General features: G+C 40.3%; 1 protein-coding gene across 1 annotated transcript; it reads right to left on the minus strand.

Moving 5' to 3' along the window:
• Positions 1-102: 102 nt before the first annotated feature.
• LOC140309215 (uncharacterized) lies at positions 103-21,936 on the minus strand. The gene is made up of 7 exons (XM_072387041.1): positions 21,793-21,936; positions 13,003-13,973; positions 11,082-11,133; positions 7,880-8,003; positions 6,692-6,834; positions 2,896-3,129; positions 103-1,414 (listed from the first exon to the last, which is right to left on the minus strand). The coding sequence occupies exons 1-7, from the start codon at positions 21,877-21,879 to the stop codon at positions 725-727; spliced, it is 2,301 nt and encodes a 766-aa protein (XP_072243142.1). The 5' UTR covers positions 21,880-21,936; the 3' UTR covers positions 103-724.
• Positions 21,937-22,266: the final 330 nt, after the last annotated feature.

Raw genomic sequence — 22,266 nt, forward strand, 5'->3', positions numbered from 1 at the left:
GTTGAGAATTAAAAACAAAAATAAATGAATATCAGTACAAGTGTGAACGTCGAGATTCATTTTCTGTCAAAGTATGAACACAAGATTTGAATGACAGTCTTTATTAAAACTTTATAGTAATTCACAACAACTTACTTTAAAAACTCAATTAAGTGCTACTTTTCTGTACTACATTATGGTGTATATCAGTACAGTATATATTTAATATTTCCCTTTTATAATCCATTATCAGCCATAGAAGTATACATACACTGATCTAACACTTTTTTATATATATATATACACACGTATGAATAATCTATGCTCTACACAATACTTTTGGGTAACTGCTCACTGTGTATTACAAAGAAATAACCACATGAAGAACCACATGAAGAAAGAGGCAGGAAACTGGCACAAACAACACAAACTCAACACTGAAAGAGATGATGAAACGCAAGGTGCAGTGGTTGACGTATTGCAACTCAATGAAGCATAATAAGCGTTATCTGTTTCTAAAGGCAGTACAGCAGCAGTCAGTGCCTTGTATAATAAGCAGCATATCACCTCTTTGTCAAAGTACAATTTTATAAAAGTTGAAAATAATTTGTCAACAGGAAGCTATGGAATGTGGTAATAATTCTGTAAAAGTTGATTTCAGAAATAAAGAAGTAGTTATATTTTTAACAGTGACACTAATAATAGTTGAGAAACACAAACCTGCCCCAGCAGAGTCTCTGCATCATTACATCGGGTTTGTCACAGAGCACAGCCCTGTTGACAGAGTGACAGACAGCTGGCTGTCATTCACTGCGTTTGACGCTGTAAATGTGCTCGAAGGGTGTGGACTAACCCCTCCGGACACCTGGCTTCCCCATGGTCTCCACTCTGGTCTGGCCCTCTTGGGGCTGAGGTGGGAGCTCCCTAAAGGAGGCTTCTTACCCTCAAATGTCCCCTTAACCAGTCCATTCTGCACAGTTGGGGCAGTGGTCTGGTCCAGGTGTTCAGCTGAAACCAGAGGTTGTCGGTCCTCCTCCTCAGATATGGCAAACACAGGCACACTGATATGATCACTGTCACCTGAGAAATCACGCCTCTTTGCAGCCTGGCCACCATCGATCTGGCATTGGAGGGAGGAGGAGGAGGAGCCAGAGCTGGATTCTGTCGTGGACCCAGTGAGAGTCCCGGTACCCTTCAATGAGTCTTTCACCTCGGAGAGAAGGCCAAAACAAGGCCCTGTGAACCGCGAGCGGCGCAGGTTACTGGTGGAGTTGAGACGCCGCTGCCTTTGTGCAGGCTGTGTCAGAGGGTAGGAGGCATTGCTGATGGATGAGTCAGATATTGTACTGGTGTCTGCCTTGGCCTCCAGGTGAGCGTCAGAAAAGACCTTCCTGTTGTCGCCTCCTCTGCAGTCAGCTACCAGACTGGATGGAGCCTAAAATAAGACAAACAAAATTGTTAACACAACACAGACAAAGTCTTGTCAAAATAGACAAAGCACAGTTTTTACTTACTAATGATGGCTCTGTTTAATTTTATCAAACCATGGTAATGAGCCAGCATGCAATGCTATGAAGTGAACAAACTCAATAATGCCTCAGGGTGATGCAGAGAAACTAGTTCATGCATTTGTTACTTCAAGATTGGACTACTGTAATTCCTTATTATTGGGCTGTCCCACATATTCTCTGAAAAGCCTCCAGCTGATCCAAAATGCTGCAGCCAGAGTTCTGATGAGAACTAACAGGAGAGATCATGTTTCTCCAGTTTTAGCTTCTCTTCATTGGCTCCCTGTTAAATTCAGAATAGAATTTAAGATTCTTCTTCTGACATATAAAGTTCTTAATGACCGAGCTCCATCATATCTTAAAGATTTAATTGTAAGATATTTTCCTAACAGAGCACTTCGCTCCCAAACTGCAGGTTTACTTGTTGTTCCCAGAGTTTCTAAAAGTAGAATGGGAGGTAGAGCCTTCAGTTATCAGGCCCCTCTCTTGTGGAATAAGCTGCCAGTAAATGTCCGGGAAGCAGACACCCTTTCCACTTTTAAGATTAGGCTTAAAACTTTTCTTTTCGATAAAGCTTACAGTTAGGGATGGCTCAGGTAATCCTGAAACATCCCATAGTTAAGCTGCTATAGGCTTAGACTGCTGGGGGACCTCATCTGTCACACCTTTCCTCACTTTGCTCTCTTTTTCCCCCTGTTTAATTTCAAAATTGATTTTATGTACATGTGACATTATTGTGGTTATTAACCTATGTTTCCCTGTTCCAACAGATATCCTTTGAATGGCGTTATGGTGTTTTTCCCCCCTCTTTTCCCTCTTTTCTGTCTTCTCAAACCCCAGCTGGTCGAGGCGGATGGCCACCCTTCCTGAGTCTGGTTCTGCCAGAGGTTTCTTCCTGTTAAAAGGGAGTCGTTCCTTTCCACAGTCGCCACAGGCACGCTCAGGACGGGAGATTGGACTGAAGACACATTTCGGTGCAATCTGTTGGTTTCCTTAGCTAGGATATTAATTTTTTGAATTAGCTCTATATGAATTAATTGGATTATGATTACAATGAATTGAATTCCAATTGGCTTGAATTGGACTATATTACTTAAGTGCCTTGAGATGACAATTGTTGTAATCTGGCGCTATATAAATAAAATTGAATTGAATTGAATTGAATAAGAGATTAAAGTTAAAAAGTAAACACTATTGCTTGTATGTGCAATGCATTATTTGCATGGTGAAAGTTTTTAACTCATCTTTCTGTGAAGTCAAACTACTTCTAAAGACAAAAAAAATCTTCACAGTTACCAGCTGCTTTTTTACAAACTATACGTTAAAAAAACGTAACACACCAGCACCAATCACTCCTTATTAACGCTGCAGCATAAAGGGCCCTGAGTAAAGAGATTCAAGTACTGACGCTGTCCAAGAGCTTAGTGAAGGGACTAGTCGAGTTCCAGCTGCACCACTTTTTGTGAAGCTGCGGCAGAGGAGGGAGGAAGTCCTGAAAGGTGCGTACGCTCCACGCTCTTGGCCTGGTGCTGCCTCTGTCATCTTTGAGGGACCTGGCTACAGTCACCAAGGCACTGGGGTCGTCTGAGGGCCAGTCACATACAGGGCCAGTGTCGCTGTGTCGTAGAAACCTCTCTCGCTGCTGAAGCACAGAAACCATGAAACGTCACAGAAATATCTGGCTGCGTGTAGTGGTGTTAAAAATATCAAATAAATAACTGCTTTTCTATAAACTCCACCTGCTGGAGGCTGAAAAAGATGCATGGCAAACAAATTTCCTTAAAAGAGCAAAGATTAAAAGACAAGACTGGCCCAAAGAAGATAAACAAATACAACAGGAATAAAGATGACCACACAACCAAAACAGCTAACATATTTGAAGTGGCATTATGCTAAAGCACTCAACTGCACCAGCAATGGTCAATGGCCTGCACTGAGCGGGAGACTGAATCAGCCACGAGCACATTTACATGACACTAGAAAAAAGATTTTAAAGGTAGGTTCAACCAAACCCAGAGTTTTAATATGGATGTAGATATGTTAGTTGGACCAAAATCATATGAAACTGAGCTTCTCAAAACTTTACTAACAAAAATCAGATAATGAGGTTGGGGATAGACTCAAACGGGCATTGATGTTATGTACATGCTTTAGAGTTCCATCCATTTCATCTTTTTGTAAAACCAGTAAAGCATAATGTGTAAAACTCCGGCTGGTCGAGGAGGATTGCCACTCTTTCTGAGTCTGGTTCTGCCAGAGGTTTCTTCCTGTTAAAAGGGAGGTTTTTTTTGTCAGCAGTCGCCTTGTGCATGCTCAGGATGGAAGATTGGATCGAACAGAAGTTTCAATGTAATCTGTTGGTTTCCTAAGCTAGGCGACTTTTCTTGAATTGGTTCTGTATGTATGGTAAATGGACTTGTACTTGTATAGCGCTTTTCTAGTCTAGCTGACCACTCAAAGCGCTTCACTACATGCCACATTCACCCCACTCACACACACTCATACAGCACGTCTTACGATACACATAACTACGTGCTTTCTAAGCATTCACACAATGATACACTGGGGGAGGCAACGTGGGGTTCAGTGTCTTGCCCAAGGACGCTTCGACATGTATCCTAGGGAAGCCAGAGTTGAACCACCGACCTTCCGATTGGTGGGCGACTGCTCTTCCTCCTGAGCTACAGCCGTATGAATTGGACCAATTTGGAATTGAATAAATTGGATTTGGATTTGGATTGGATTTGAATGGGTTACAATTGTATTATAATCAATTGGATTGTATCTTGGAAGTGCCTAGAGATGACATTTGTTGTAATTTGGCACTATATAAATAAAATTTAATTGAATTAATAACAGGGTTGAATTCCCAACAAAGCTGCTCTCATCCAAAGATCTTTTTTTTGTCAGACAATGGGAGAACTCCTCAGAAACTGTGATTGAGGATCAGTCCCATCAAAACAATGTGTCAGCTCGCTGTCACTCTGCTCTAATAAAAAAAACCCTGCAACATCATCAAACAAAAACTCCATTCAAGAAACCTTAAGACAATATCTGGGCAGTGAATTTAGCTATCCCTGTCGCTTTAACTGCGTGATTTCCAACAAAGAAAGCTAAACGTGACAGAATGTCTTTAATGTTTTCCCACATAGTCCACAGTGTTGTGGTGCTGGAGATACCTCAGTTAACATCTCGATTCCTGACGCATGTACATATACTCGGACAAGGGTGGTGGTCCGATTAAAAAGCCAAGTCTAAATGTAACTGTATCTAGACATTCAATAAATTTAACCATGCCAATTAAGTAATAACTGAGAGACAGCACTCATCTTGCTTACTTAATTTAATCATATATATAAAAGAATAGACATGGATAACATCATCCACAAGGAGAAAGCATTAAATCTGTATACTTATCAGTCAAAGTCTGACAATGATAAGCTGGGCATAGGGAGGTAAAAAAGTATTTCTTATTACTTAACAATTACATTGCTGTCAATCAGAGTTAACAGCCAAATAGTTTCGGAGGGTACAAAAAAAATACAAAATAAAAATCCTTGGTGTAAGGTTATCAGAATCTGGCAGACTGGATATGTGTTGGCTGCACCTGCTTCAATTCAGGATTGCACCTGAATGCCTCCCAACAGATTTTGTTGTGTACGATATTAATGGATTAACAAGAAGGAAGTGTGCTGATTAGCTTAGCCTGCTCAGTCACACAGCCAGGCAGCCGAGCGTGTGTGGCTCTTGTACAAATCTCATCATTATTTATTAAGTATATTAAATCTGTCAAGAGAACAGCGGGGGCTTTGGAATGATTTCAGTCACATTTGCTGCTCTACTGTGTGTGAGCATGCACACGTACCATTGCAAGTGTACATTACAGGTCAGTTTAGCTTGAGCAACCAGGAGTGGTTAAAAGTGATTGACAGGTCAGAAGTGCAAAAGTAACTTTATAATTTCTGATCAGTCTGTTGATCAGGGGAGGCAAAGGGTTTTAGGAGTTGCAATCATCAGAGAGATAATCCTTCCCACATAGTTGTTAACCGCTAGCTTTGTCTAGACAAGAATTAGCTGGGGGTTTAATTAAAATGTTCTTTTGCGCAGTGAAGTACTGAAAACACAAAAACAACTTTTAAATTTGAAAGAAAAATAAAAACCCAGAATCGATCAACCAGTGCAGTCACTTACTAACTGTGGTTCTAAAGACCAGGTTGGAGGCAAATCAGGGATGCCTGGAAAAGCTCAGCACATGCTACTTTCCAGGAAAATAGAACCAGCTGAACCAAAGTGACTTTCAGACAGCGAAGCAAGTATAAAAACATTTTGATCCAGTCTTCTCTGCCTCAATCTTGTCAAGAGCTGTAGATCTCAAAATCTTCTATTTTATTTTTCATCAAACTAAGGCTCTTCTTAGAGAGTGAGTCCTTTACCTGACACTGATGATCAGAAGATATATTCGGTTAGTTGCCCAGGCAGCATTTCCCAAACATTATTTACACGGACGTCTGAATTGAGGACACACTCAGGCAGACCACACACTGTGTGCCTAAGTGTGCATGAAGCACACCAACACACACCCACACAATTTGAGCTGGGAATCTGGCCCTGTAGATAATACTCCATTAGCCTAGGCTGCAGGAAAGCCTGCCAGTCCTTCAAAAAGCTGCCAGTTGTTTTATGCCAACTCTTATTCCAATAGTACAAAAGAGAGAAAAAAAAGCCTGCTTCTTCAAAGCTCCTCCCATCTTTTAATTATCCCCATTTCCCAATTATGTCCTCGGTTTTCAATATTAGACTGTACCTTTCGTATGCCAGTATAATAATATCAGTCGAATAGTGAACACTGTCAATTCAAAGCAAGGAAGCCCTGACACATCCAGTGTCTATTTGTTTTGTATAATTTCCACAAAGTGAGTACAACCATACTATTGAGGCATTGAGGGTACTATCAAACATAAAACCTTCAATACTTTTGTTAAAGTTAGGTGTCATCTTAAAGAGTTCATAGTCATGCCATTACTGTGCTAACAGGCATATGTTTAGCAGGAAGTGCATAGCAGCTTTCTCATCTATTTCACTAAAAACAACAAATATTAACCTCCTGATAGTACTAAAGAAAAAGGTCAGGAGATCACAAAATCCAATCTGGACTTGTTCACATCTTCAATCTGAAACTGTATTGGCATGAAGGGGGGTCTTACAGTGTGAGGGGAGAAGGGTAGCCCGCTTGGGCTAGCAGCTGATGATATAATAAACACCTCATCTGCACCAAGGTCGAGTTCAGTCAGCCCACTGCAGGAAAGGTCTGCCTCAGCATTCTGGGAGAAGTCATCACCAGCACCGACTATGGAAAAGAAAGAAAAAGTTTAGCAAAAATGTCCTTAATTGTGCTTTTTGCAATTGTTTTGGTGCTCAAAGAAGATTCACAGAGACTGAAAAAAATGTATTTTGCAAATTCACTTCAGACAACAATAGCTCTCACCACTGAAACTACACTCATTCAGTTTTTATTCACCCATATCAATGACTGTTGCGATGCGACTCAAATAAAGCGTTTTCAGTATAAACTCTGTGACTGGGGCACACAGAGAACGACACTGTAGTCCCCTGTTGTTCAAACTACTCCCAGGCTGCTTTGTGGGTTAAATACCACAACCCACAAATCTCTCAGCCTGGGTTCAGTCCCACGTCGAGAGATTGTTCCCGGATCAAGCCTGTGTGCTTTTCTGGAAAAAAAATATTTGAAAACTCTACAAGCTCACCCCTCAAAGGGCCTCTTGTCATTTTTTACTCTTTATAAAACATAATATTTTACAACATAGGGAAGTGATACAACCATAATCATCTTATAAAAGCTTGCTTGGATTTCCATTTCCCCTGACAGATGCGTTGGAATAAAATCAGAAGTGGAGTGACCGTCTTAGATGAGAAATGACACCATTAAAATAGAAAATCCAATCATTCGTAATTCAACTGACAAATAATCTCATCTGCAATAACCAACACATTTCTCAAACCTCAGGTCTTCAGTTTGAAATGAATGCAGAAAACACTAGATTGTAGCTTTGCAAGGAAATTAAATAATAAGAGATTTATATTCTTGACAACATTATTATCATTCCTGAAAATATTTGTCAAATATTAAAGACATTTAGCAAAATCTAAATGAAAGACATCCAGAGTAATGTGCTGTTGATTGGCCTTGAGCATGTTGCCATAACCATTAATGAATTCCTTTTTGTAAATTGTAATTTCAGAATATGAAGCTGAATATGGGGAATTCAATAAACAATCCAATTTACTTTCAATCCAATTTACAATTAACTTTGATCTATTCATCTATCCTGTGGGGATGCATTTGTGTCTGTTTAGGTGTGTGTCCTCCCAACCTGTGTGTGGTGGGGTGTCGTTGTTGTTGTCCTGCTCTATGGTCGTTTCCAGTTTGGCCTGATTCTCAGCCATCAGCTGCAGCTCACTGACCTCGGCACCAGTGTTCTGAACTCCCTCTGGCACCTACAACGCAATGCCATTCAGTTTTCTACAAAGAGTCAAGATGTATCTGCAGTGCAAAAATGTTCACAGTCTACAGTGTTAGAGAAGAAATGGCCCAGTGTTAATGTGGAAATGGTCCTCCAGCTTTCAGAGCCACTGTATAGCACACATTCGTAATCCAAGGTCTGGCCATCAGGGTAGAGTTACCATGAGATTTGAGATCAAGGTAAAATTGATCAATTTTCTTTCAAAAATGCAAATAATGAACAAATCACATAAATGTGACATGTTTATCCAGGTATTTCCCTTTTATTAAGCTATAATGAAGAGCTTTAAATTTACCATGTTATCGGTGTAAATTCTGGGTACGTAAACTTGTGCCGGGCTATAGACGCTGGCAGGAACGACCTCCTGTACTGTTATATGTTGCAGTGGAGCTGAAGAATCCTCAAACTGAACACACTATTGTTTCATCACTATTGTGTAGAGCAGGGGTGTCAAACTCCGGTCTTCAGATCGATACCTCATTAGTTGGTTTGTGCAGAATGTAACAATCTTTTGAAGAAATCCATTTAATCTGAATCAGGTGTGTTGAAGCAGGATAACATCTAAAACCTGCAGAACAACGGCCCTTAAGGACTGGAGTTTGACATCCCTGGTGTCGAGGGTGAGCAGTATTGTCCAATATGTTAATCAACTTGTGTACCATTCTTTTTTGCACAATCAGCTTTAGGGGCTTCAGAGAAGTCCCCAGCAGAGTTAGCCATAATTTGTTTGTTCAGTTTCTTTGAATGACTAACTCTGATGCTGTTGCTTAAACCAGATTTCATTCTCCAATACAGACTTCTAGAAGATATGCAACATCTTGATGCAGACATTGAAAGACCTAAGCTTCTCCAAGAAGTAGAGTCTGCTCTGTCCCTTCATGAAGACAGCCTTAGCTTTAAATACAACTAATAGGGCTTTAAATGTTCATAAACAGATTGTTTTAAGTCTATGATCAAGTATGCACTTGAGATGGTTCAACTATGCGGTGATTGGATGGTCAGTGCTACAAAAGTTAACCATGTTGGCCTCAGTTGCAAGTATTAAAAGAAATGTTCAGCGATGCAAGATAAAGCTCCGTTTTTAGACAAGAAAGCAAAAAGGATTTAAGAGACATTTGACAAAAAGGAGGAGGAAACTGCAAAGAACAGACACAGCTCAGTATTCCTTAACATTCAATCCTCTTCCAATAAAAAATATAAACTGATGTAATATTATTCTGAAATGGTACAATACATTTATCAATTTATCAAACTATACTGAGAGCTTTTTAAATCCAGACATACGAGCATATACAACTGTTTTCACACGTCAGTGTACCATCAAAGAGCAACAGGCACTTTGATGTCAGAAGTTAAAAAAGGACAGTTCACTCCCTTAGGAATATAATCACTGGAAACAACTACCCCTGGTAAAAATGATGGAATCAACATACTTGGGGCATGTTCATTCAGTATGAATGAATAATTTATGAAAATAATCAAAACACACATTTTACACAAAATAATTTAATTTCATAGCTGTATATTCTGGATTTGAAAAACATATTCTATCATTTTAAAAAATGGCATATTTTCACTGCTTTTTTCAGATAAAAGTTTAAAAAGAATAAAATCCCAGTTCTGACCCAAAGATAAAATCACTATGCTTTGAGGAAAAAGTGACAGACTCGCCTTGCAATTTGGATTTCAAAAACCAATACTTGCACATGTCTAAACATACAAATGAGTCAACAGTTAAGAGAGTGTTTGCAGAGCTTAACAAGCTGTTACACCTGGCGGACTGACGGGAAACACGGTGAGATGACGGTTGAAACGATGGAAAGGATAATAAAACTTCTGCTAAATGAGAATTCAACTCAGAGTGTGGCAAAAGATGTTGGCAAAAGATGAAGACGGTCATTAGTCTTCATCTAAAACTTGGAGCCATTAAAAACAAAATGAGAAGGTTGTAACAAGGAAACAAACAGGTTGACCAAGCAAGACGTCAACGCGTCAGGACATAAATCTCTAAGCAATGTGCGTGAAAATAGAGAATTCACAACAAAAGGAAAGTAGTTCAAAGGAGTCAAGGTTTGTGACCAAAGTTTAAGAAGCCAGCTGAAGGAAAGAGAGATTTACATTCAGAAAAGTAAACACCTAAACAGAAGGAAAAAAGGTTAGTGGGCTAAAGAGAAGCAGTCATGGAATGTGAACGATTGGATGACAGTGATACTAAATGATGAATCAACAATTTTGTCCAATCTGAATTGGACCATTAAATGGTTCTGGATGTTTAGTTTTGTGCAGGTCCAATGAAACATAAAAAAATATGACTGCTGGTAGAAATCAAGCAAATTTCCTCAATCATTAATAATATGGGGTTGATATCAGGTAAAGGACCAGGAATGCACAGGTGGACACACAAGGTTTGAAGATACTGAGCTCATTTTACAAGATGAAAATGCATCGTGCCATGAAGCTCTTTGCTTCATGGCATTCGAACTTTTCTTCAGAAAAGACATATCAACTCAGTGATATATCCAGCAAACAGTCCAGATCTCAATCCGATTTAAAATTCGTGGTGGAAATTGAAAAAATATGGTCCATGACAGGGCTCCATTCTGCAGAGCTCATCTGGTAACTGCTGTCCACCAAAGCTGGAGCCTGATTGAAGGATATCATTTTTCATTCATTGTTTTAGAAGTCCATGCGTCAAAGGTTTCCAGTGGTCAGAAAAGGCGCCACAAAGTACCGACTGTTATGTTCTCATTTATTTGGTTTAGCTAAATAAAATTGTATTTTGTCATAGCTCTGTTTTTTTATAGGGGGTGACTCCACCATTTTTGCCAGTATTTAAAGCCTCGATTCCAATTTTATGGATTTAGAAGTAGTTTTGGGAAGATGACAACAAAATTGCTACTTTACTCATCGTTTGTATCAGTATATTATATTTATTGGTAAGTTTTGTTTCAAATTGATCAAATATGTTTGTCAGTTAGGAAATCATATGTAAAAAAAAAAAAAAGCCAACAATTGTACTTCTCTTTTCATTTGACCGTAGAACTGTCAGTACCTCAGAGTTGCTGGATGTGCAGGAACTGGCTCTTTTTGGACACAGCTTGGGTCTGGAAAACATGAAGTTCAAAATCAATTCAATCCCTAATTACATACAGATCTGAGAACAAGCTTTTATGAATCTCCCCAGTTTGTCCCCACGCTTAGCTGTGCTTTTTTAAAGAATGAAAACCACTCTGGTGTTCACAGATTTACCAGAAATGCTAAAATGGACACTATCCCATTCAGCAGTGCTGAAATGGGATATTTCTGTCACCATAACCACCTTCATCAATATACAGTATAATAGCTCACACATAACTGTGGCTATTTCCACTAAGAAGCCGTTCTGTTGTGGTGCTGGATGATGAAGCAAGCTCCACCACAATCTTGGATTCACAAAAACACAAGATTCTTCTCTAAACGTTCTCATACACATTGCTGCTGAGCTGTTTCTGCAAGGCAATGCCTTTTTTCTGGTGGGTCACAGACTCGTTTACTGCCGCTATTCATTTCAAATACAAATTCAGACCAGATCCTAAACACTAACATAACCATTGCAGCTAGAAGAGAAAGGAAGAGTGACACATTCCCTTTCTTCATATCACAGGTTATCCACATGGATCCAAGTGGCTATTGCTATTAGATTTGTTCAAAATTGAGCAGATTTAACTCACCTGCCTCTTTATCATTGCATTATCTGTTATATGTATATGATATTGTCATAGCCACCATTACTTTATGCCATGGTCTTTTGTTTATTTGAAGCGGTGAAGCATACAGCATGTACTTCCTATTAAAAATGACTCTTACAGCTGAATGAGTTCATTACCTGCCACCAGTCAACTCAGGGCAATCCCTGCTGTGACTCTCATCCACCGTTGGCTGTTGTCTGACCAGAGGAGGCTCTGGAGTTAAATTCAGTGCTGCTTAAAACTTGTAAGATTCTGCCTGACTCGCCAGGCCAGTTGCCAACAGTTTCTGTGAACTCATTTAAATTAATAGGGAACAACTGAATAAGAGGGGGAAAAAAACAGGTACCGAGGTTGCTCATGAGTTTGATGTTTCATGGTAATACATTTCCTGGCTTCTGTATGACTTGTGTTGTTGTTCTTACTAATTACACTTTCATTTTATCGAACACGTGTTTCTAATTTCCCTGCCCTGAATAGCAAGAACCTGAGGAGTTATTGTGCCTGACGGGTGGGTTGGAGACACTGAGCTGCATTCAAAATGAACACAGATGAAATGAAATCATCTCTTACAGAAAGTGTAGGACTGAAATAAGCACAAATCTAAATCTTGCTGAATTTCAAATTCATCTGAACCAGTAGCGTGAAACATTCAGCTTGTCAGAACGGATAATATTACAAATAATAACCGCTGAGTTTGTGCTCATTGTCCTTGGGGATGGAAGAGGGAGGAGCTTGTAATTTACACCTTTTGCCTTGACCGACAATGTTGTCACTACCAAATTCACATTGAGTGCTACTTCTTCTTGCCATCCCCTACTCCCTCACTCCCCGCCCATTACTTTCATGCAGCCTTTATGTTTTGTGCACTGGAATTGATGCCAGGTGCAGTACCGTGAATGCCACTCTGCCTATGGTGAGAAAGTTCAACATCAATGAAACAATTCCAGTCACACCAAACAAATCAAAAAGGATCACCACATCAGGGCATGAGGCCTTCAGCTGAGTCAATATAACAGACTTGTGACTGTGTAGGTGCGGGTCTGTGAATCTGTACGAGTGCATTTGCTGTCAGACCAGCCCATTTCAGAGATACTGAAGACTGAATTTTCTCAGGGAAATATTCACAGAGGAATTAAATAGATTTGGTTTATCTTTAAAAAATACAGTGGAAAAACACAACTCTTAGTTTGTCTGTATTATTTTTTTTTCCCTTTAGGTCAAACAAAGTAATTTGATGTCTTTTACCTGAAAATGATGCAGAGGGCGCCTATAAGTATCATGGTGAAGAAGGCAGCTCCACTCACAGCAGCCAGCAGAGAGTCTACCTTGCTGCCTGATGGAGATGTGGCCTGTCGGTCCCCCCCTGGCTCGGTCAAGTTGTAGTAATGGAAGAGCAGAGCAAACCCACGTCCCCAGTGGGTGGTAGTGATGAGCTCCATGATGACCTCCACCATCTCCTTGCGTGAGCCAAAAACCAGCTGGCTGCTGGGAGGCCGATTGGACCCACAGAACCTGGAGGAAAAGGTGATGAGGTCTGAGATGTAGAGGACATCGTGGGGGCAGGTGTCAAGCACAGACTGCTGGGTTTCTGGGCTCACGGCTGGAGTGCTGGTGAAGTGCTGTGAAGCAAGAGTGGTGTCTTCCACAGCTGCACTTGGGTCAGAACTGGGATTGAGGTCTGTTCTTAAGTGAGACGAAGAGGCAGAGTTGATGGCCTTGTCCCCTGGAGGGACGGCCCCAGGTATCAGGAGGAGGGAAGGAGGGGGTGGTGAAGGCAGGCTAGAAGAGGAATCTGTAGATCTTTTGGCAGAATTTGAGACTTTGGCAATCTCCATTTTTGTGGACTGCTCCTGGACCACCACTTGCTTGACCTCACCATCTTGGGAGGACTGCTGAGTCTTTGAGACATCCCCTGCACTTTGAAGCAAATGCTCTTTAGCTGTGGATGAGGCTTCATCTGCCGCTAAGCTGCCTGGGTTGAAAGTCAAGTCATCCTCATTCTCTTTGAAATTAGAGATAGCAGAATACTGAGCGGCAGCATCATGGCTTTCAAACACGTCAAAGTCAAATATCTCCAGAACAAGCTGGTAATCAACAGGCACGACGAACTGCCAAACGCAATGTGTCCCAGAGGAGTAGTTGTATGGGAAGCCGGGTGACAGGATGAGGCCTTGGACATCCACTACATCCACCTTGGCACCACAGTCAAAGTACACCTGCATTAGGAAATACATAATGTCATTTGTGACACTCAATCTTCTGTCAGGCAGAACAAAGAATCGTATTTTAATTTCAGGCACAAACTGATCTCCTTGCTGGGAGCTGACAGCACTCCCAAAGTGAGGGCTTTTGATTCGCTTTGGTGCCATCAATGCTGGCATCCTTGTTATTCTTCATTATGGTAAGTGTTGACCAACATGATCTTACACTCTTAATTCTGAAATGAGTGATACATTCAAATAATGGCCATTAATGACGACATTTTTCCCCATCAAAGATACGTACAACTACGGCAAATACTACAGTCATCTTGTTGTCTGATTGCCGATCGACATAAACAATCTTGACACTGAATTATTTAACTATGCTGTATGCAGTATCTCAAGGCCTGTGTTTTGACTGTACTGCTGACCTTAGTAACCGGGGGTGTGGGGAAGGAGCGGGGTATTTCTTCAAACATGCAGACTGTAATTCTTCCCAGGTGTACAGAAATCTAAGGGGAACCTTGGCCCTAAGCAGAGGCAGATGTGTGGTTGGAACAGGGTGCTGAGGACCAGACCTTTGTAGGGGGGCTGTGTGTTTATGAGCTTTCCTGTTCGCCTCAGTTCTGGACTGTGGGAATGCCCCAGACAGACAGACCCCCCTTTACCACACAGGTAACAAACCGACACCCTCAGGCAACACTTGTGCTCTGGACTGAAATAAAAACATACAAGTTTACTACGTGATTTCACAAAACACAGCAGCCTTTTTAATGAAATGCTAAGTTGATTACTTTTTCTCACTAGTCATTATGATCGTGTTATCTAATTTCACCCTGTCCAATTAGTGTGCTGGTGGTCTTTCAGAAAAAAGAAAAGCAATTTAATAGATTCAAGTCTTCAAAGAAACATATCTGCCCAATCAGAAATCAAAGCTCGTACTCAAGCTCCACTGTTATGATGACTTCTGGCTCCAGAAAGTCAAACACAGTGAGGACCAAATGCTGAAGTCAAGACAATGAAATGGTGCTTCACAAAGCAATGAATGGCCTCAGTCAAAGTTAAACAAAAAACACCAAACTCCAACCTGACCTTTACAGTAAGGAAAAAAAAGCACTTACTGTGCAGTATGTTATTTGATCACATAGTATTTTTATTACAATCATACCTATTATTTTTCTCTTTTACCTTGCAGCAGGTGTCAACATTATTTTTAGTATCTCACAGGTGGATGTTTTCTGTCTAGAGAGGTCAAATACCTGCCAGGGACAAAAACAGCGCTGCTTTTGGCTCCCACTGCATAAGCATAAGTTAAGTCCACAGATCCCAGCACATTACTGGCTGTCACAGCTGGTGGAAATACTGCACTCTAATGTTGAAGACATCCTGGCCAAAAATGTACGTTCCTGCGCAGACAGCATTTCGTTGGATAATGAGAATACACGTAAATGTGCAACAAGCTGCTTAGAAATCTTGCTGCAAAGTGATTTGCATGAAACACAAATCATAACTTACAAAGAGCTGAGGTAACAAACGGGCCAAGTTTGAGTTGAGCGAAAAACAGTGCAAGTCTGAGCCATGAGATGGCATCAGATATGTTTGTCAGCTCCCACTGCATTTCTAAGAAATGCAAAGTGAATGTGTGTGGTTAACCAAGTATGCAACAATTTAACCAGCTTACTACACTGCATATTTTCCTAATTACATTTACAAACAGAAGTACCGTTGTCATAGATAATAAACTGTTTGTGGCACGAGTGACATTAGATTTAATGACATTCTTAATGTTATTACTTCTGGAAAACTAAAACTGATATCTTATCTTATTTACCACTGCTCTGAAATGGCACTTTTTGACTAACATTTGGAGGTAATCATATGATTGCTTGGCATACCACACTTGCCCTGCCTACACACTTACATGAAATGACTGTGATTCAGACTGAATGATGTTTCAACGGGGTAATTGCCCTTCTTGTTGAGGTTAGAGAGAGTAACCTCATTTTGAGTTTGCCGTGTTTCAATTAGGGAAACGACTTCATAATACTGAGCGGAAAAAGTGGAAAATAGGGAAGCTTTTGTGTCAGAAATGAGTTGTGGTGAGAAAATGAACGCATGTTCATTTATCTGCCCGTAATGTTGAATTCAGACCTTCCCCCAATTTCTCTGAAAGATCTGTTTCACCCCATTTATTTCACCCTAAAATGAGTAAATCAACAAAAAACTAAACAAAAACAAAGCACAACTGTAAATGAATGGTGACTGAAGGAGAACTGTGTCAGGGATTAGACCATCTCATCACTCTCACTAGGATGAGGCTGCCGGGAGGTCCCCTGCACCCTCGTATGTACATGCTAGACTACACATGAAAGGACTCCAAAGTGCCACTGTGTTGAATGGAAATGGGACATTCTTATAATGCCAAACATCTCAGTTCTGTTACATCACAGGCCGCTCCACTGGCAGGCCGCTAATTATTCAAGGATGCCTTTTCTCATGGCGAAACAATGGCCCGCAGTGCTGTTTTAGTGAGCCACTCCACAAATGGGGCGACCACATCATATTTTAATGAAGTAATGCTAATAAGGTGCAAACTGAAAGTTTACATAAGAGCTGGTGGGTCATTGTACCCCTATTGTGTTGCTTCCCTGGACAGAAGTAGATAAAATGAGCACATAATTGTCTGAAATGACTTGTTAGACCAGCTGCTGTCGTTGCTGAGAGACCTCTAACAAATAGTATTGCAGTTTTAACTTCTAATGATATGTCTTTAAATGAACAAAAAACAAACAAACAACTTTTTCTGAAAAATCAGGGACAACTTTAAACGCTCTGATGATGCAAAATCTATGTGTGTGGTTTTGCTATAATTTATTGTACATAGATTGATGATTAGGAATAGTAGATTTGAAAATTGGCACAAATTCTATTAAAACTTTCACTAAATAATGATAAATACGTAGCTCTCTCTGAAGCTGGGGGATATGGCCAGAAAGAAAACTGAAAACTTAACTCCTGTCAAAAACCTAATTGGTTCAAACTAAGAGTTTTGTAACATTAAGCCACAAAACCTAATGACAGCAAATATCTGGAGTGAAAAAATGCATTTTTTTACATAGAATTAGAACAGGTTAGATAAGAGTCTAATTGTCAAGCACACCTTTATTTGACAAAACTGTGACCTGACCCCAATGTCCTGTGCAACAGCGATTTTTCTTTGTTTTTTTAAACCACCCAGGCTGGTGACACTGCTGCGAAAACTCTGCAACACGAGCTGCCTTCTGCTGAAATACTGTTAACACACACACACACACACACACAGCCTCTCATGCACAACAGTCTCAAACTGGCTCATAAACAGGCAGGCAGGCCCCTCAAAAGGGGGCAGGAATCCTCACCAGCCCTGTTTACTACAGCAGAAGAGTGACACCGCCTCACAGGCTTGTGCTTCAGTAGCAGCGGTCTACTCAGAGTGCATCACAATCACGCTTGATTTTAAACCAGTGTCAACTTTGTAAGACCTCATGGAGGAGAGGATTGAATAAAATAGGATTAAAATTAAACAAAACAGAAATATAAAAAGTGCAGGTTTAATTTTCGCTTATTCTTAATCTACTAAATGTCAGTAGCAGGAAAACAGTCAAAAAACTGATGCAGCCTCGCCTTTACTGCAACATGGGAACGCAAAAAAAACAGAATAAAAAGGCAAAAATATATGCAATAAAATCCTAAATGAAGATGAGAGACCTTCTGACAAAACAAGAATAAAAGCTGCAGCTATGTGAGTTTAATAAGATTAGGAGTGCCACTGATTCAATTAGACTAAAAAGCGCTTTTTCTTAAAGTTCAACAAATATACAGGAATTTCCAAGTATATACAAAGCAACAAGAACTCGCATGATAATATTCATATAGTACAAAAGAAAAACAGAAAATAAAATCTAAAGCAACTGTAGCACAAACAAAGCTCCATTTGTGTTTTTCATCATTTTCACAGTTTCTCACCCGAAAAAAAAAAAAAGAAAAGATAGAACACAAGATCCTTGAAGTCATTCCCTACAGCTGTGAAAAGGTGCTGATACTCAAGTCCAGGTTTTATCTCGTGGTGTCTCTCCTGGTGGGATCAGTAGTAGCACACACCGCTGAGCCCACAATGAGTTTACAAACAGCTGCTGTGGCAGCCTGATTAGGCTTAGGCATGTTTCGGGTCAGGCTTGTTGACCACTGCAGAACTTGCTCAGCACATTTTCACCACTGACTGCACTGCAAGTGACTCATTAAAGACCTCTTTAAGCCCAAGCCCAAACATGTTCAATCACCACTTTATTTATGGAGCCATTATGGAATGTTCACAGTAACAGACGTGGATACGCGGAGCACTTTTATTTACTACCAATTAACATATTTTCTCTATAGAGATCTGCTGCAGCTGCGGTTGCTGGTAAAACCAAGCGTGTATAACCCTGTGGTAGATTCTGACCTTATCCTCACAGTGGCTTTGACCAGTTTGGAGAAATAATTCCAAATTCAGTCTGAGATCCGATTAATGCAGTTATCCATGATAACTGCTCTTTGGACAGCTCTCCAGAGACTTCAGCTCGGCTGACACACCTAAACTCAGGAGATGTACAACAATTCTTCCAAGTCCAACCACAACATAAAATGAGAGAAAAGCTTATTTTCTAACATTATATCTTGTGACAATGCCTGAACCGGCTGTGATACTTGCTATTCGTCTATATGCGAGTGTTATTAGGGAAAAACGTGGTCCTGAATAAATCTACTGTAAAGGGGACTAAGACAGTACTTTGGCAGGTGTGAACACATCTGTCTTGGCCTGGGAACTCGTGTGTCTTTTGCTTTGGTACACTGTGTCTGTTTGTAGTATCTGTAAGGGAAATGTGTTGTGGACCACCAAAATGTTTGAGTCAAAAACTCTACCTGGCCCTTTTGCCCCACTAAAAATGACCAATTTGACAAAGCTAACAAAGGTTAAGTGGCTGCAATTAAAACCAGCAAGAGCACACAGACAGCTCACAAACTTGCTGCCTCGCTTATCTCCTTTCTTTCTTTTTCCTTTTTTTTTTGGCATCAACAATGAAAAAAGTGAGGCCCAATGAGGAAAATCATGGAATTCCTGACCCTGGATGAGCTGACATTTCCTGTCGTCAACAATAGAGGTGTAAGAAATGTGATAGATCACCTGAGCCTAAACTACAAAAGTGAGGAGCAGGAGTCACTTCCTCAATGTTGTTTTGCCAGAATTGTAAAGTAAAGCAGAAACAAATCTGCGTTATGACTTTTTGCACATTACAGAAACACGTTTCAACATTTTGAAATCTGGTTGGATCATCTAAATTCATAGAATTAGGTTTCAAAATCAAAAGAAAATGAGCAGTGTTTTCTGGTCCGATACGCTGAGGATGCTGACTTACAGATTTCAGACTGGTTAAAACAAACCGCACACTAACCCGGCGAACAAAGCCCCAGCTCCTTTTAACTGAACCAAACATCTTGGAAATTAAGTCACAAATGCATACTGCAGAAATATATGTGTACATAGTTCACATATCAGTTGAAATTCTTAATATGTCTATAAAGCTTCCAATATATGTCACGATGCATTGTCTGGGCCCCAGTGTGTGCCTCTTTTGTATGAGCATCATATAAACAGTCAAAGCTAAGGATTTTTAGTTTTGTTTGCAAATACAGGAACGCTTGTTATAGCTTGACGATGAATATACATAATCCTGGACAACCATTTTTGCTTTAGGTTAGAAAACAAAAAGATTACATCTAGATTACAAGAGAAGTATTCAAGGATTTAAGAGATGCCTTCAAAACAGTTTACTATTCCTGACACTGGCCTTTTCATCCTGTTCCCACTGCTGCTCACTGACACACAATGTTTAACTGTTGACAGATAAACATGTCAAACGAATAAATTAATTCAATCAACACTTCTCCCACAACTCACTTCAGTTAGAGATCAATGTCCCCTCATTGCATACCGAATAAAACCATCTCACACACAGAATGGAGCACCAAAACAAAGCTCAAATTCACTCTTCCTCAGCTATGGAACTGAATTGTGGACAGACAGACTTGGATACCTCTGTTTCATTGAGAGGGGATCAAATAAATCCCAAGCTTGTTTATGCTGTTCCAAAAATCAACTTAATAGAAAAAGAGAACAGAGGACAAAGCCTTAATTTACCGTGCCCCCCGAGGCAGATAATTGCAAAGATAGTGAGCATCCTGTACACACAGGAACTGAAGCCGAACACAATTTTGTAGTCTAGGTTCAAAAATTGTGCTGCTGAGCTGACATACTCCTTCAGCAGAGGAGGAGGACTCTTGAAAGGTGGAAGCACAGACCTTATTCTGGTTTTGATAATCTAAGAGATACACATCAAGTGTCGCCGGGCAGAATCACATGTAATGCTGCTGGGTTAGGGTTTACTTACATCTCTATCACAAAGAGGTTATTTAGATGAGAGTAAACGCAGTGTTTTCTGAGTCATCAGAATTTAGAACAAGAACAAATGTCCCACCCTGCCCCTGCCCCTGCCCAAAGATGACTGCTCCAGGTGACTGACAAAGTCCTGTTAATCTCAGTCACATGCATTTATCTTTCTGGTACACTTAACCACATTAACACCTTAATGGCACCTCATACTGTTGTATCAGAGGAACTTTTACATCACAATCAATCAACTCTAAAGTACCCACAGACAGCTGGGAGCCTCATTAACCTGACAGGGGCCCTTTGACTCTACCACATTGGAAGCCAAAATAAGTTCAACATGAGTCTGACTGAATGGAGAATGCACTGTTGATCATGAACTCCGCCCATTTCAGAGGCAAAGCTTGGGATTACATACTCAATGAGTTTGACCATGAAAACAAAAGGCGAACATGTTCCCAATGTGGTTCTCATTTCAGCTGTTTGGACTCTGCATGCCATTCTCCTACCCTGTTAAGTCCAGTTACATCAAAACATGTCTGTGCCCTCAAAACAACCACTGAAAATCTGAGTCTGGAGCATAAAATCAGAGCGTTTGGTCAATTTAAGCCAACAAGCCAAAACTTTCATAACGTTTCTATGAATGACAAAGTGAGTGAGAGTAAATCGGCTTGAAACAAGATGGGTAAACAAGTCTGGTGAAGGCTAATGTGACCCGACAAAACTGTCAAATGAACACAAGGAATACATTGATCTAATTACTAACATTATAAAATTCAAGATGAAGTTTCCTTTCCAACGTTCGAGCCACGAAGAAGATGTATCAGTATAATGTCAGTAGAATAGTCTACGTGGACTTACTGACTAAAGTCAACGTCCTGTTCTGTTGCCAACAGAACCGACGTAAAAATCGTACATTAAAGTACTTAATATAAAAGTTCCTTAAATTGTAATGCTATTGTTGGACCTTTTGTCAGGCAAACGGATGTTTCCAAATCGTTGGCTAAAATGTTATACAACAAATAGCTCTTAAAGCTGTAATATGTTAAATTCAAACACAGTTCAGACTGCATATCTCTTCTCGCTATCGCCAGGTTGGTAGTTACTTAAATGAAACGCGCAGGCGGAGCAAGTGTTCCTTTATTTATCTGGTATGTGTACCGAAATTGAATACAGTACCATTTTTTTCTTGGCATAACTTGGTTCATGTCTTTTAAGTTTAACAAGTCTGCTATGAGGTAAACAACTGCTAAATAGAAAGTTCTTCCAGCGGAGTTCGTGGCTTGGTTCTATCCATACATGTGCACGATACTCAACAACGCGGAGTAAGCTTTGCGCTATTTCTGCAGCAAACAAATGTCAACTTACTTTCTGTGCAACGCATCCCATCATGAAGAGTAGATATGCTGTCGTGAAAGAATGCGCCCCAAGCGACGGAGCAAAATTCATTTTCATTGAATTGTTCCTTTTTAATGCGACGCACCGTGAGCAATGTCCCGCTCCTCTGCTTCCCTCTCATTCACCTGAGGTATCGGGGGCGCGCTTCCATCGTTCATGGGCGAACCCAAACACAAGACCCCTTGGTTCTCCGATTCTTGACATTAACATAACTTGATCAGGCTCTTTTGAAACTTCTGCCTCCAGTCAGTCTAAATTCCGAACACCGTACAATTGTATCACAAAATCTTATAATATAATCTCACATATAATCTTGCAGCCTCTCCTTTTGATCAGCTTTTAAGTGGAAGAGTGAACAAATGATAACAAATAACATAAATGATGATCGATGATTTATGAATAAATATTGCTGCTTTTACCAAATCTGAATGGTCTGTTCACTTA

Source organism: Leuresthes tenuis, unplaced genomic scaffold, assembly GCF_036924035.1.
Source record: "Leuresthes tenuis unplaced genomic scaffold, fLeuTen1.0.hap1 SCAF_6, whole genome shotgun sequence".
Lineage (NCBI taxonomy): Eukaryota > Metazoa > Chordata > Actinopteri > Atheriniformes > Atherinopsidae > Leuresthes > Leuresthes tenuis.